The sequence below is a fragment of the Rhipicephalus microplus genome, chromosome 10 (genome assembly GCF_043290135.1).
Source record: "Rhipicephalus microplus isolate Deutch F79 chromosome 10, USDA_Rmic, whole genome shotgun sequence".
NCBI lineage: Eukaryota > Metazoa > Arthropoda > Arachnida > Ixodida > Ixodidae > Rhipicephalus > Rhipicephalus microplus.
In genome coordinates, this window is record NC_134709.1 from 42,325,741 (window position 1) to 42,342,220 (window position 16,480).

Below are 16,480 nucleotides of genomic sequence, written 5' to 3' on the forward strand. Positions count from 1 at the left end.
TTTTGGACTACAGAGCATGTATAGCATACGTCTTCTCTCCAGCTCCATTTGGAGAGCTATGAGCGCATTCGTCTCGTCGTGCAGCGCTAGGTACTGTAGCACTTTGCTTTCCATGTAATGCCGTACATTCACTTCCATGTATCTAATGAGCGTCTATCTCCTGTGTACTGTAATACCTTTACTCCTACGCACTCTTGGATGCAGCACCTTGCCTACTGTGTACTGTACCACCATCCCTCCAATGTAATGTAGCGCATTCCCTCCAATGTAATGTAGTAGCTTTCCTTGTAAGTTCTGCAGAACCTTCTCTTTCATGTACTGTAGCACCTTCCGTCCCACGTACTGCAACACCCTGCCTCCCATGTAATGCAGAACCTTGCCTGCTACGTACTGTAGCACCCTGCCTCCTATGTATATACGCACGCTCTTTTCAGTGGCGCGCCCATCACAACCACTTGGAGGCGGAAATGTTGTAGGCCCGTGTGCTCAGATTTGGGTGCACGTTAAAGAACCCCAGGTGGTCGAAATTTCCGGAGTCCTCCACTACGGCGTCTGTCATAATCATATGGTGGTTTTGGGACGTTAAACCCCACATATCAATCAATCATCACAACCGCTGTATAGTTCCGATCGTCAGGGCACACATGCGCTGTCTCGGCGTCGAGGCGCCGGCTGACGCGTCCCTGATCCCACCGCAACGGCAGAGATGTCAGTATGTCAAGAGCTCCGGCGCCGCAAACGTCCTCATCGTCACCTACGCTCCGTTTGTTTGACGTGCGTGCCCGTCCCCGAGTGCGCTCCCAACTCGGCGGCGTGAGCGCGTTCGTGGCACCGTACAGGGCGATGTAGTACACCTTTATGCTCAACACGAGCACACGTGCATCAGCCGGTGCTTGAAGACTTCGTCTCTGCGGTTGTATGCGTGTATACCGTGCGGCTGCCTTCGCTAAGAATAAACGCGCCCAACTCTTCGCCCTCCTCCTCGAGCCTCCCTTCTTGCCAAATCCCACCACAACTGTGCCTATTACTTCTGTGCTTCCCACTAGTACGTTCATTCCGGCACGGAAAGAAGGTGGGAAGGGGGCGGAGTGGAAGGAGGCCCGCGTGGCAGCGCCACGCCAGGCAGACTCCGAAATGCCCCAGCCGAGCCAACAACGGAAGAAACGCCGCAAAACAGTTCTCGCTGGATTTATTTCTTTTCGGGAGAGGTGCTTCGCATCTGCAGCAAAGCGGGGATGTTATAGCTCCAAAGGTATTGCGGAAGCTTCTCCGAACGGGCCTCGCGGTCGAATCAGCGGGGCGTCCGATTGACCACTGTTCGACGGCGTTCGAGCACTGCACGGAGCGCGCACCTTGTATTACCCTCTAACTCGACCCCATTTTCTCTGCCGTAGATGTTTTTTTTTGTTAGCCGTACAGTCACCAGCTTAATCATGTAACTGCTTTAATTTTTTTCTCGTTTTTAAGGTCGCACGCATGCCGCTCGTTCGTGTAAGCGAAAAGGAAAAAAAAAATCCTGTATTCGATTTACCAAATATGCACTGGTGCATGGACTCAAAAAAAAAAAAAAAAACCCCACTAGGAACGACATGGAGACAGGAAAAGGCAAATAGAGGACTGACCAAGACCCAAAATTTTGTAGATCGCGCCTCCCCAGCCCCCCTACCCCAAATAATAGTGGAGTACCACCGTACGCCCCCGAAATTAATTCTGATCCACCGTGTTTTCTTGAATATAGTCCACTCCTGCGCATAATCTACGCCCCTAAATTTAACTCCAAATAAAAAAAACTGCCAAAATTTTCATGGAGACGCGCTGCGTCAATGTTGAAGTTTTATTCATAATTGAAGCAAACATCTTTATCAAATAGTTTAATAGGAAGGGAGGGGCGAAAAGGCAACTAAATGCCTGACAATGCACCAATCCCCGCCCAGACCTAAATAATGCACAACACTCAGTATATCTTTAGAGCATGAACACAAATTCAATACAGCGAAAAGAAAATGAAGAAAATGTGTAAAATTTCAAGCTGAACTGCTTGCCCTTCTTCTCACGGGTGCGCATAGAGGATGAAGGAATGACGTACGCGATGACGTACTCCTCTTTATGGTTGTGGTCATATGCAGGAAAGTACGGCATATCACAGTTGGCACGAGGTTCAAGAGCATGCGGCACGATACGCGAGGCGCGAGCATGCGCAGTGGATGCGTGGACGACGCCGACGCACGACATCGTGCGACTAAGAAACGCGACGCACTGTTTAAAAAAGTGCCGCCATATCCACGAAGTGAATGATGATGAGTGGGCGAAGCTCCGGAGGTAAACCTGGTAAACCATGAATCCTCTGTACATTTTGCCCACTCGATTTTATTACATCGCTCCCCCTAGCGTACGTCGCCGCACTAAATCGAACGATTGCCTTCAACCAATGACACGCGCCATATGTGACATCATTCCTATTTCATAAGATCTCGCGTCTTTCATCAACTACAAGTACCGCTTTCTAGTTTATAACATCTTGCATCTTTTCATCATCAGCTACAAGTACCACCATCTAGTAAACACTACAAGAACTAAACGAGAGGTGGCTGCATACAGGAGACGGTACCGCCATCTAGTGAACACTGCAAGAACTAAACTAAAGGTGGCTACATACAGGGGACGGTACCGCCATCTAGTGAACACTACAAGAACTAAACTAGAGGTGGCTACATACTACATACAGGGGACGCACAGCCCACGCCCTAAGGAGCTTTGCCCCTAAAAGCGATAACGACATACTACACACTGAGTACCTCTCTACTTCAATGATAGCAGCACCTACAACGCTAATCACAATAGTACATAACTATACTATGACTAATATGCTTCAGATACTAGTAATACTCGGTGCACACGGCATGAAAGTATATATGCATTTTGTCACACAGATGACCGATACTGAATTTATATATCGTCAAAAAGAAAAAAATGCAGATGGGAACACGGAAGTGAACATTGACATAAATGTCATTACATCCGTACTTAAACGGTCGCCTAATGAGCCTTAAGTGCCTGAACGAAATCTCGTGGTCGAGCGTTCAAACATGGCTGAGAGCTTATTCCATTCACTGACCGCTCGCGGTAAAATAGTGTTTTTTAATACATCGACTCTTTATTTAGTGTCGTATGCACTACCTATAACACCACCAGCTTGCGCATGCGTGAAATTAGAAAAAAAAAGAAAACAAAACTGAGGAACTGCACCGATCTGCACACCGAGCGACTTACTTCACCACTGCGAGAATTCAAGAAGATGACCTAGGCGTAAATAGCTGGAATTAAGTCAGTGAGCCGGATTAATTGAAAAGGTGAAGATTACTTACCGGAGGCGTATAGATTTCCCATTTTCTACTGGAGATGGTACTCGTGCAGTGACACTCAGGTGTTGGGGGTTAGGAGTCGCAGCTTAAGTAGCCTGTGTATTGAGAAAGGCACACAAACTTAAGCCACTGTGAAATGTGATAGAACACTGACGTTTAATCGAGCATTTAAGATACATTTCAGTCAGCGAAAGGAAAGGGTTAGTGGGAGGGCTCAGGGGAATAGACGCACTTATGCCCTCTCCCCCCTCCTCTTTCTGTAATCGACGCCTCTGACTTACATTGTAAATGATGATGAGCGAATTCACTCCAGCGCACCTTTTGCAATGAACAAATTAAAACAAGACAGTGAACTTAGAGTTCATTCACATGAAACAAATATTTACCTGCATATATAGCGTAAGCTAACTTATGACGCTGATGTGCCTATTACCCGTTTAACAAGAGGTATTTTCGCACATTGGAGGTATTTGCACACATTATACTTGGAAAGTAACTCGAACACCAACACACTCATTGGAGGCATTTTCACATATTAGACTTCGAAATTAACTCGAACATCAAAGCCCCCCGTCGCCATCTTTGGAAGCGCTTATCTCAAAAAATCATCCTCAGAATGTGCCCCAAGTGGGCTATGCACGTGAATTCAAGAGATACGTTTGGTACACTGCAATATACGTTTTAAACTAATTGGGATAATTGTCAAATATTGATCTTCGTTTCTTGTGAATGATGAGAATGCACGCTTCGGGCGTTAACGATCAAACGACAACATGAGCAAATGGCAAGAAATCTTAGAATTAATCAATTACTTCAAATAATTGATCAGTTCTACGTACGACCAATACTTCTCACGATTTATGGCAGTACATACAGCAGCTTTGTCTGCTGTCAAAATAAGACTGCGTTTAACTACTCACAGCCCCTTTAGCTAACGCTAAGGAGAGTGCAGGCGAAGGCATGTGTACTTCCGCCTTTGATTCACTGTCAGCTCGCGTTTGATTCGCTTTACTATCATTTTACGTCTCATTCGCCTTTAATTCATCTTAATTCGCCTTCGCCCACAATTCACGAGGATCGAGATTCCATTAGCCTTTCATTCACTTTAACTCTTGATGCACCGTTAATTCTCATTTGTTTCACATAGGCACCTCTCTGCATACCATCGCTACATTAATTGACCACCTAATCTTCCAAATTATCGCTCGGGGTGGCCAGGTATGCGCCACGCCTGACTTTTGGTACCATTCCAGTTCGCGCCACCGAAACCGGAATTTTTTTTTCTTTAATTCTGAACCATATAACAAGACTTCAGTCTCAATATGGGGCTGCCTTCACGCTTTCCTTTTTGCCAACCTCTTGGCCATATTTGTATATATAGTGCGCGTTTTGTCAAGTTTGCATAGTTGGGAATCCGGAATTCCAAAGCACGCGCGGAGGGGGGGGGGGGGGGGGGGCGAAAGGCGGACGGGATCGCATGCCCACGAGTGACGGGTTCGCGGTCCCTGCTTTCGAGCCGTGTTTGCACACGTGTTCAATGTGTGCGCATGGCACTGCAAATACTGCCTCAGCAAAATAAATAATCGTATAATAATAAAAAAAAGGCTCTTACGGTGGTCGCTCTCTTCCGTTCCGCTATCCCCCTCCCCTCGCAGCTCACACCTCCAGAGCTTCAAAGACATCCGCCGTTCGTATGCCGTTTGCGCAGACTTCCACATTTAGCGCGGCTTTGCTGTCGCGTCGTAAATGTGTTGCCTATCCAAACAGGGTAAAAGGCTTAATAAATTACGCGTTGGACTAGTATTCGTTCACAGCTGTGTTTAGTTTTTTCTTAACTATTTACTTATTTAGCATACCCTCAAGGCAAATAAGGCATTATACAGGGGAGTGGTTACAGCCCCGCCACGGTGGTCTAGTGGCTAAGGTACTCGGCTGCTGACCCGCAGGTCGCGGGTTCGATTCCCGGCTGCGGCGGCTGCATTTCCGATGGAGGCGGAAATGTTGGAGGCCCGTGTGCTCAGATTTGGGTATACACATTAAAGAACCCCCCCAGGTAATCGAAATTTCCGGAGCCCTACACTACGGCGTGTCTCATCGTCATATGGTGGTTTTGGGACGTTAAACCCCACAAATCAATCAATCAGTTGAGTGGTTACAAGTAAAATAGGTTAATTAAATGAACTGTAAGACTAGTATTCGTTCAGGGCTGTGTTGAACGTTTTTCTTATTTATTTACTTATTTAGCATACCCTCGGGGCAAATATGGCATTATGTAGGGGAGTGGTTACAAGTAAAGTGAGCTAATTAAATGAACTGTAGTTAATAAAGAGAAATGAAATGTATATAAAAACGGACGGCTCCTAGATATGCAATGTTAACTATGACATTCTTAAATAACTTGAGATCAGCAATGGTGATCGTCAAGGCAGGAAGGCGATTCCACTCACTGGAAATCTATCTGCAATCATCGCAACTTGGTGTTTAATCTCTAATAATTCACTCACCTAACGTAAAAGACACGTAGTTGAGGTAAGTGAAGTGAGCTTCACAACGTGAAGTTGTTTAAAATTTGATTTCAAGCGCACAAAGTAACGACCAGAAATTTTCGCTGAAAAATCGAGGGAGAGTTGTGAACGTTTCTCTGTGAGTATTAGGTGCCACCCTGCTTTTTTGTCCCGCCTGCATTAGTTTAACCAAGTCCCTTCTTACAGACAAGGCTTTGCTTCTGCTCAAGTAGCTAACTGGAACGATTTGATACGTGTGCGTGTTGTCTGCTAATACAGTCAAGCTAATACTCCTCCGGTGCTATCTGGTTTCCTCCTGGAAATAAAAAAAATCAGAGCATATGCACGCAGTGAATGATGATTGGTGGGGCGAAGCGTTCGTCAGTCCGTCCGTGCTTCCATCTGTCCATTTCTTCTTGCTTCCGGCCGTCCATGCACCCATCCGTGCGTCCGTTCATGTGTCCGTCCATTCGTGTGACCGTCGGTGCGTCCGTTCCTCCGCGCGTCCGTCCATGCGTCCGTCCGGCCGTTCGTCTGTCTGTCAGTCCGTCCGTCCATGCGTCTGTTCGTGCGGCCGTCCTTCTGTCTGTCCTTCCGTCCGTCAGCCCCTCTGTCTGTCTGTCCATCCGTCCGTCCATCTAGCGAATACCTTAAGTACCGCTATCTCACATTTTCCCGTCATGTAGTCATCATATACAAGTACCGCCATCCAGCGGACATTTTAATGACCGCTCTCTCGGGTACGTCCGTCCATCCATCCATCCATCAATCCGTCCGTCCACCAATCCGTCCGTCCACCTGTCCGTCTGTATATCTAATGAACCTTCCAAGTACCTCTATCTCACATCTTCTCACCATGTATTCATCATATACAAGTACCGCCATCCAGCGGACATTTCTAAGGACCACTCTCTTGGGTATGTGCCACCGGTGGTTACATACGACTACGGGACGCACAAGCCACGCCATAAGAAGCTTCACCACTAAAAAAAGAAAAAAAAGAAAGGGGCCGAGACTGCTGATATGTTCGAAAGCTCGCATGGTTAAAAAGTAAAACCTACTTAACGGCCTACTTCAGTAGTGGGTCTCTACAGAATGAAACTGTACGTACATTAAACAAATAACAATGCTGTACAACGCCCTCGTTTACATTGATACAAAATGTACCCACTTTATGCTTCGGTTCCCTAACTGAGCTGAAGCGCCTACGTAATGAAGCCATTTACTCGCAAGCTCACTTCGGTCAGAAATTGTCGACGTCATCGTTCTCAGTTGCAGGGGAGAGATGGCACAGGCCGATCATTATTTGAAGTTAGCTCTCTATACCATGCCGATGAAACAGAGCTAACCACATGTGAACCACTTCGACGATATTGCATACCTGCTCGCGCGGCTTGGATATGCGGGTTACTAAATGAACCGCGCGAATGCTAAACGAATCGGCACGTACACGGTTCGCTAGCCCATTGTTGGCGTTCAATAAAGCGGGAAAGGGGAGCGGCGCTAAACGGGCCGCGCAAAGATGAGCTATTTCGGTATATCGATCATTACAGTTGTGGCTTTACGGACTATACAGAAAAGTATACCGCACTAGATCAGGCTTCATTATAAAGGGAACATTTCGATCTCGTGGTCCATGAGGGGACACGTAGGAAAAAAAAAAAAAAAACGAGAGCTACTGAAGTTTGTGAGAGAAGAATTATTACTCTGAAGAACACATACACATCCGGCGATCGAAGCCGCATTGAAGATTCCGCTCCGGCGCTCCAGTTATTTCGGAGGTCATTGACATCAACGGCGTCGGCATATCGCAATCGAAAGACATCCAAAGACGTGCGTCAGCGAGTTTCGAAAACGTTTGTTCAACCGCATAACTTCGGGAAAACTTTCTGCCTGCGCTTTCGCGTGTCACGTATCGTATCTAATCTGAAGAAAAAAATATAGGCAACCCATTTACACAGGCCTCAAGGGACTCACAGGCCTCAAGGGACTCACTCAGATTCACTAAAGCATTTCTCAGCCTGACCCACTCGGACTTAGACTCACCAAAATATTATTAGGGAGGTGTCGAATAGGGGCCCCAAAAGTTTGAGGCCCTAAAGCCATTCGCGTATGGACGCTTTAGGTCAAGCAGGAACGATGAGTTTTCGAATAGGGTCTGCGGCGCTTTGGACAATCCCCATGTTCTATGTCACTGTAGTCTTGGCCGAGAGGCGTCACTCAGTGGGTGGCGTCACGTTTTTGTGACCCAAAACTGCTGGGGCAGGCTTTAGAGCTCCCGCTATAAATTCGAGAAATAGCAAACTCAACACCTAAACGCGGTGTGGGTGTTGCGCATGCTCAGTGGCCTCGCCGCTATTTCTTTGGTGCCCCAAACTTTTGTGGCCCCTATTCGAAAACTTCCTATTACTCACTTGGACTCATGAGCGTCGGCAGAGGAGTGCAAAAGGGCTACTTGCCTCCCCACCCCCCCCCCCCGAAGCCTCACCAGCATTTGACCTCATCCAAGTTATACGAGTGCTCCCCTTCCCCCAGCCACGATGCAGGTTTTTTGCAGCGCATAACAGGAAATCCTGCCGACGCACATGCTCAGAACTCGGGGCTTTATGGTCTATCCGAGTCTGACTGAGCCGAACATGACGTCAATGCTCTTTAACACCTATGCCATGCGTAACAGGTGCTCTACTTGGAGCCTTATGATCTCCTACCTTTAAAAATGAGATATCGGTGGTTGCGAATCAGTAAGCACATTTGCGCTGAAGGAGACGACTCACGCGAGATACCAATAATTCTCGATTTTTTTGGAGGGGGGGGGTGGGGGAGGTGTCACGTCACTTGGCCCTTCCTTAACTCTGACCATGTAAACACTGGTACTTTGAAGTATGTGAGTTAAAGTGAGTGTAAACGCGAGCCTACGTATAAGGCTGATAGTATATGATGAGGGTCAATAAATGGAACCATAGATTGGCAATAAAGTGTAGAACTTGCTTAAGAGATACATTTAGCGCTTAGGGATCGCTCGGGCTCGACGCGAGTCTGGGTGGACCTGAGTCGACTCATGAGTAGGTTTGCCGACCTATGGTAAGGAGGAGAGAAAGGAAGTCCAAGAGCAAAGCATAGCATAGAAAGAAAGAAATATACAAAAACAGGACATTTTCACACTTAGTGAGGTTTGAAGGCTTTCGCCTTAATCGAGTACGACCAGGTACTCCATCTTGAAGGGCCCCTCACCAGGCCCCATAACGAATTATAGTTAGACGCTCGCAGTTGTTGTGTGTTCGAAGAGCATTATGCCACCATTTTTTATTTCAATCGGTTAATTAAGCCGAGAGAACCAGTATTTCGAAACGGCGCAAAACCGCGATAAGAAGAGGCGAGCTCGAAAGCCTAGCCGCTCGCCGGTCTCGCTCGCTGGATTCCGTGCCGACCGGTTGTGCCCTCGCGATCTCCGACGACAGTGCAGCGCTGGCCGACTGGATTAGCCCTACGCCATTCCCTGTCGCCGACAAGAGCTCTCGCCAGTGGTGCCCCGTCCTCAGACTCCTGCGACCGTCTCCATCTTTCCTATCTTCTTTTCACTTCCATCGTTTGCTGTCACTGCGCCTCGCTCTCCCCTCCCTCTCTCTGCATCTCTTTACCTTTTAATCATATCCTTTTAATCCCTTCTCTACCCCCATCCCTCGTGAGCTAATGTTGAGGTGTCCTCCCCCTTAGAGACAGTGACGGGGCTCACTTTTCTCTTCTTTTCACTTAAAATCACCCCCACCCCCCACCCCGCGTAGCTTTCGCGAGTCAAATATCTTCCCTAATCTTTCCGGCATCCGAGCAAACAGTCATGTGCGCATGTCGTTCCCAAGCACATAAAGTTTCCTACTATATTTTTTAGGAAACTCTATTCCCGAGCAAGCCCAACCCCCGAGGACGCGAGCGGCGTTGTTTTGTTGGCCAGCGTTATTTTGTGGTCTACACAGCCAGTTTCTGCTGGATGGATGCCTAGGTGCGCGCTCGTATGGAAACGCTCGCTTAGATAACCATGTTGAGTGCCCGAACGCGCAGGATAATTAATTTCGTTCCGAGGGCTGACGTCTGCTCGATGCGCTAACCTCAGGCACAAGAACGCATGCAAGACACAGGCACATAGGCCTCGCATCTTCTTGCAATTCGCGAAAGAAGTAAAAAAAAAAAGACACGCACATTTCCTAGTTTTATTCATATATTCAAGCAAAAATTACACAAACCACGCATGCCATGTGACATAATTTTCCCCGTATCACGTCCTACTGTTGGTGACGTCAGAGCACGGTCGTCTACGTAGACCGACGTCACAGCACGGTCTTCTACGTAAGGTAATTCCTATACGTCTACGTCATGCCCTTATTCTCTGGGCACCCCGCGAAAGAAAGGACAAGCAGCGTTCATCTCGAAATTCGACCCATTTCCGCGGCGTTGCTAGTTTTGGCAGACGTGATCGTGAACGCCCCATGTATGCATTCCGTTCGACACCTCAAAATTGCCACACCTGGTGAGGGGATCTTTAAGAAAAGCTGGATGCTGTCCCATGCTTAGACGCACAAGCAGAAGTGCCCCCGCGACAGGTTTCATCCTTATATTTGATGCAAATAAATTGTAAACGCTTTAGTGCACGATACGAATTCCACCCTTAGAGGGCCTTAGGCTCTCCCAGTTAGGCAGAGCAGTCTGTTTAGAAATGTGGGTAAGTAATGAGAGTACGACGTACTCCACTATGGGAAAACTTAAAGCTGTCCCGTGGGCATATCACACTTAGTGAGGCCCTTTTGATATGAATTACCCGCCGTGTAGAGTGTGTTAAGAAAAAGTGGTTAACGATCTAGAGTACTAGGTACTCTATTACGGGAGAGCCTCAAGCCATCCCGTAAGCATCTCCTGAACTGCAGTAGGTTCAGGTAGAGCAAAGTGTTTAGAAAAAGTGTTTAACGATTTAGAGTGCAACGTACTCTACTATGGGAGAGTAAAGTGTGTTTAGAAAAAGTAGTTAACGATTCAGAGTACTAGGTACTCTACTATGGGAGAACATAAAGCCTTCCCAAAGGCGTGAAAAAGCCTTGGAGAGTAAAGGGGGGGGGGGGTAAAGAAAGTGGGTAACGATTTAGAGTATAGGATACTCTACTATGGGAGAGCTTAAAGCCGTCCCGTGAAGCAAATGGAATAGATGCCTTAGTTAACGATGATGCTTATGTGGTGCTTATTCCAACACATATTCCGGATTGGACTCTACAAACCCTCAAAAAGCGTAACAGCCACATTAGTTTATTTTGTTTTCATCCTATGTCTAATTATAGAACAATTTTATTGTTATTAAAATGTGCCAGTATTGCTTTGATCACTGCGTATTACCTTTATTTGAGATTTTGAATATTCCAGGCTGAGAAGGAATGAATATATTATTGGCTGATAACATTTGATAAGCTCCAGGATTGGAGTCCTTTATGGCGCGGGGAACATAACCAAGGATCCAGGCGTTTCCGATGGCGGTTTCACTTCACTATCGTCCATTTGCGAGGTAGGTAGGTAATCAACTTTATTGATTCACGAAGGAATCTTTTGAGGGGGGGGGGGGTGTGGTTGGGGAAGTGGAATCAGGATGACGACGAGCCCTCGGGCCGCTCTAGGTGGCCGGACACTGCTGTGCTTCGGCGACCCTTCTGGCCCAGCTCACTGTCCGGAGCTGTAAACCCGGTTGCGAGCTGCGCAGAGCAGCCTCCCATCGCTCCTGGTGTTCTGACCCTTGCCACGGGGGCTTGGGTTTGTTTGGACAATTCAGGAATATGTGCTGGAAGTCGTCTCTGGTGCTAGGACGGAAGTTGCAATGAGGCGAAGTTTCGCCTTGTGTAAAAAGGAAGAGAAGAAAAGGAGTCGTCACAGTGGCCGTTTGAAGTCTGCGCCACAAAGCCTGGTCACTTCTGGAGAGAGATTTATGTGGTGGGGGATACGTTAGGCGGGAATTTCGGTCATTTTGCGAACACTTCTCAGACACGCCAATCATCCATGTTTGCAAAAAGGGAGCAAACTGTGCCCGCAAGTGCGGTTGCACGTCACGCGAGGAGATTGGAACCGGCCCGACGAAAGGCTAGGAGCACAGACGCGGACCGCGTTTTAGGGGGCGAAGCACCTCAAGGCGTGGGTAGGTCGTCACCTGTATGTATGCGTGTATGTAGTAACTACCTCACAGCATATCCACGGAGTTGATGATAAGCGGGACGAAGCTTCGGAGAGTTTTATCACCAAGCTGTGAAAAATCCTCAGGCCGCGTCCGCCTGTCGTCTGCCTGTCTGTTTACGCGCGGAGGGACAGATGGACGCTTGAAGCCCCGAACCATAGCGAGACTCGTGGAAGTTCGTACCTTTAAAAGCTGTGGGTGACCCGCACCCTTTATTTATTTATTCATTTATTTATTTGTTTGTCTGTTTATTTACAACATACTAAATGCCCACAGGGCCCAGGCAGGACGGGTGAAATTACAAAAAAAAAAAAAACAGAATTCCAAAACAAACAAAGAACAAATGAACACTTACAGCTCAATTCCATGTTTACATATCAGTAATTGTGTCGATCGACTCAACTGATTAACTGATTTTAGCAATTATGATGGGAATGCGTTCAATTCCTTTTTAATAGCGCGGCGGAAAAAAGAAAATTTGAAGGCGTTTGTTCTTCTTTATTACGGTGGTGTGTGTGTGTGTGTGAATTTGTGTGTGTGTACGTGTATGTGCGCGCGCGCGCGCGTGTGTGTGTGTGTGTGTGTGTGTGTGTGTGTGTTTGCGAAAGATAGAGAGAGAGAGAGAGAGAGAGAGAGATAGCCGGCGAGCTCGAATACTTCTGCAGGTACTTTCATATACAGTTGCGATGTCTATGAAATTTCCGATTTCAGTTAAGCTTCGTCAAGTGCTTTCAATATCACTGTGCGTTATTGTTATGTTGGCATTGTTTCTACCGGCCGTTGTTACATTTCATCGCTTAATATTCATTACTCGATTGTATTGTAAAATCAATAAACTGAACTTTTTTTATAAAATTATGCAAACATGTTTCATTATTATTGTTGCCAGACTCACTACCTGGATGGAACGCGGTGTCTTAGCTGTCTCATTTTCACCTTAGCCCCTGTCATTGCTTGAACGTTGGAAATAGAGTCAAAGAAAGCAATGAAATGTTTTCATAAGTTCGATTAAAGAATACACACAAAACGCACATGTCAGTTACCATGTTATAAGCATGCATTGTTCCTGGGAACCTACATAACAGTGATGCTATAGCTTCATAACTACGGAAATGTCAAGTGCTTGTCTCTTTTGAAGGCCACATCGTTTGTCCGTAAAACAAGCAGATTTGTGTCATATACTACGGTTGCCGAGTGCAGAGAGTATGGTGTCCTTCAAAATAACATAGATGAATCGTCTATTGGGCTGTAATGTGGATCCTTTTCTGCAGCTGTCGGTAATGTTGGCAAGCTCTCAAAAGCGTGGCACGCGATGCCTGCCAAAAAGATGCGATCTTACGTCGCCGGAGCAGCTGCACGACAACTTTGCCTCTTCTCCATGTCAAGTTAGCGTCTTCACGGTCGAGAGAGAGAGAGTGGTAGAATAAAAAGTAACAAAGAAGAGGTCATGTAATTACAGGGTACCCTCGCTTGAATGCTTTTATAAGGCGTCGGTTCATTATTTTCGCGACGAGATTGGAAGAGGCTCAGCAGGCGGTGTCTGCGAAACCTGTATCGCTACGCGGTTGCATAGCGAAACGATAACCGGGGCCCTTAGCTAAACGAGTGTGCTATAACCAAAGCCAGCAATCACTTTCGGTTGCGAAGAGCAGACGACAGACAGCGCGCTTGTTAGCGCTTCTCGGCGGCTAGTTCCGCTACCTGCCGCGACGCGCCGCTACCATTGGGGTTATTGCTTAGCGGAAAAGCGTTTTTCTTTTCTGCAGAAGCGCACCGTGACACCGAACGAAGCTTCGTTCGAAAGAATATAGCGTTAATCACTATTCCTAAGATGTTGGCCCAACCTTAGTAACGACGCTGGGAAGCCGTTGTTGACTTTAAGGTCATTTAAAAGGCAAGTTCTCGCTGAATTGTCAACATATGACGGTGTTGTTTTAGATTTCGGACAAGACAGAGAAATACAACACTTAAACTCCTATCCTGTAGGAGTTATACAGTAACATATACGTTTGGGGCTGTGTGGATAGCTTCAGTACGGTTCCCGTGACCACATGGACAGTTTTTTTTTTTTTCAATTTTGCTACCATACTTTACCAGAGGCAACTCCGCCTATCAAGACTAAAGAAGTCTCAGGGGCTCAATTCGTTGGTCTACGACGCACTCGTAAAGGAGAGACAAGACATGCTCGTTGGACAGTAGAGCGGTATCCCAGCAATAACGCTGAACGCGGCTTTCTTAATCCTTTAAGTAATCCAACGAAGCGGGCAACAGCGTACACTCAACTGCAACTCAATCGAACGATGGCGCCGCGAGCAGACGACGAAGAAAAAAAAAAAGCGCGTTACCCTCAAAACCAGGTCAGCGAAGGAAACGGCTGGCGCGCTCCTAGTTCTCGGCGTCGGCGCGACGCGGTGCCAGCGTCGCAAGTGCCCTCTCGCGCTTCGCGGAGAAGCCTGACGACAGGGAACGGAGGCGCGCGCGAATAGCGCATAAAAAAACTATCGCCCTCACAACGACGCGAGAGCGCGCGCGCGTTGGTCCGTCGTCGACGTTGCTCGGTGCGTTCAGCGAGGAAGTTTTTATTTTAATCGCGGCGGTTTCGCCCGCTGCTCTTCGATTTCGTTGCCGGTGAGAAGCGTCGACCTCTCTTCATCAAGCGCATCCTCCGGAGCTGCTCATTCTGTGTCGTTCGCGCGGCTGCGAAAGGCTACACACAAAAAATAACTGGAAGGAAAAACAAGCGCTCCGAAGCCCCACTGCGCCGGCAGTGTCTGATCTTACGCCTCCGACTGAGGATCGAGGAAATTGATCAGGCGGAGAAAACGAAAAGTGCCCGTGGTTTCGGCGCGCCGTACCCAAGCCGACGTTATAGCCCCGTGAAGACGAGACGCAAGGAGCCAGCCAAGCTCGGAGCGGACGAAGACACCTGCTGCTGCCGTGAAGGCGGCTGAAGGATCCGTGCGATCATTGTTCGTCGCGGGTGTTTTCGCGTCTGCCAGTGACCTTCGTAACCTCCGTCGTGTAGTTGTGTGTTCGTGCGTGGTCGCAACGCTGCACCCTGAAGTAGACGACGAGAGAGAGAGTCGAGTAGAAGAAAAAAAAAAAGAAAAGAAATTGACAGTTCTGCGCGGCACGCGCGACGAATCTCCGCTAGCGAAGCAAGGAGAAGATTCAGGAGGGAAAAGCATCGAGCCATGGATTCGGTGAAGACTCCGAGCAAGAAGATTCCGATACACCTGAAGGTACGTTTACGCACACTCCCTCTCAATTTCGCCCTGTTCTCCCGCTCGCCTACGCGCGCGCGATGTTTCGGATCAATAACCGAACCGTACACACTGCTCTCTTCATTCTCTCCTGCCGGGCGTTCGAAGCGACACGTTCCTCACAGAGAGAACATGTGTGGGTTGGAGCCGTTCTCTCTTTTAAGCGCGTGTACCTCTTTTTACGCACGCCCTTTTGTACCACGCATTAATCCGGTCGTTTCGGGATACACATCGACGGATAGGGGCCCACGCTTTTCTTCGACCCCGTACACGAGGTGGGCGCGGCCTACAAAGCGATACCGCGTATATTGAACTGCATGCGCGTTCTATAAGTCGAGACCCACAGCTGACCTCGGTCGCGCCATCGTACGCGCTCGATAACGTACGCAGGTTATACGGGAGGTACGGACGGCTTTTAGGTTCCGAGGGACGACGCATCCTATACGGAGCGCTTGCAAATTATGCATCTGCCGTACGGAGCGCTTGCAAACTATACGGAGCGCTTGCAAATTATGCATCTCTGGGTCGCTCTATATAACGTTTCGAAACGTGTCGTGTAGTCTTGCTCAATATATGCTCAATAGACGATACGTTAAGGTGTTAAGTTTAAAAAGACGGCATCCTCTAGCTGTCATGCAAATAGCGCGTCTGTGGGTAGTTCTGTAACGTCCCCGAGTGTGTTGTCATGTGCTCAACGCATGTGCGATAACCTCCACAGTATACAGGGACCAGCGGCTGAAGAATTATCGCGTAAGTTAATTGTTAACGGTTGGGGGTGGGTTATCCCACGAGTCTACTTCACCTCTTAACTGGTGCGAGAGGATTATTCGCGTTGGAGCGCTTCAGCGTGGGAACAGATGTTAACGTCGTTTAGAATGTCGAAGTTGGAGCGACTGGCTATATAGGTAACCCGGTTATTCGGCCATCGGCTTAAACAAGCCTCCCACACAATATTCGTATGTGTCAACGTTGCTTTTGCGTGGGGGTGGGGTGGGGGGTACGGCAGCGGCCTTCTTTTACACCGGTCTCCCCATAGAAACTGTGTTTAGTAAACATCACCAGCTTGCCCAAGAAGCTTTATTATAACGGTGTTTTATAAAATTGACATGTATTATAAGTTGTCTGCGTTCAAGCGGCATACAATGTTTTTTT

At 47.7% G+C, this 16,480-nt stretch overlaps 1 protein-coding gene across 3 annotated transcripts in view; it reads left to right on the forward strand.

The window, feature by feature from the left end:
• The window catches only part of LOC119181339 (dihydropyrimidinase-related protein 2), an 87,743-nt gene that overhangs the window by 15,020 nt on the left and 56,243 nt on the right, over nt 1–16,480 (forward strand). Inside the window, exon 1 of one of the 3 annotated variants that reach the window (XM_037432555.2) lies at nt 14,872–15,307. The exons of the other annotated variants lie outside the window; for them this stretch is intronic. Within the exon in view, the coding sequence (XP_037288452.2) occupies nt 15,260–15,307 (48 nt within the window). The 5' untranslated portion in view covers nt 14,872–15,259. Of the gene's footprint in view, nt 1–14,871; nt 15,308–16,480 lie in introns of those variants that run through there. 3 annotated transcript variants of the gene reach the window in all.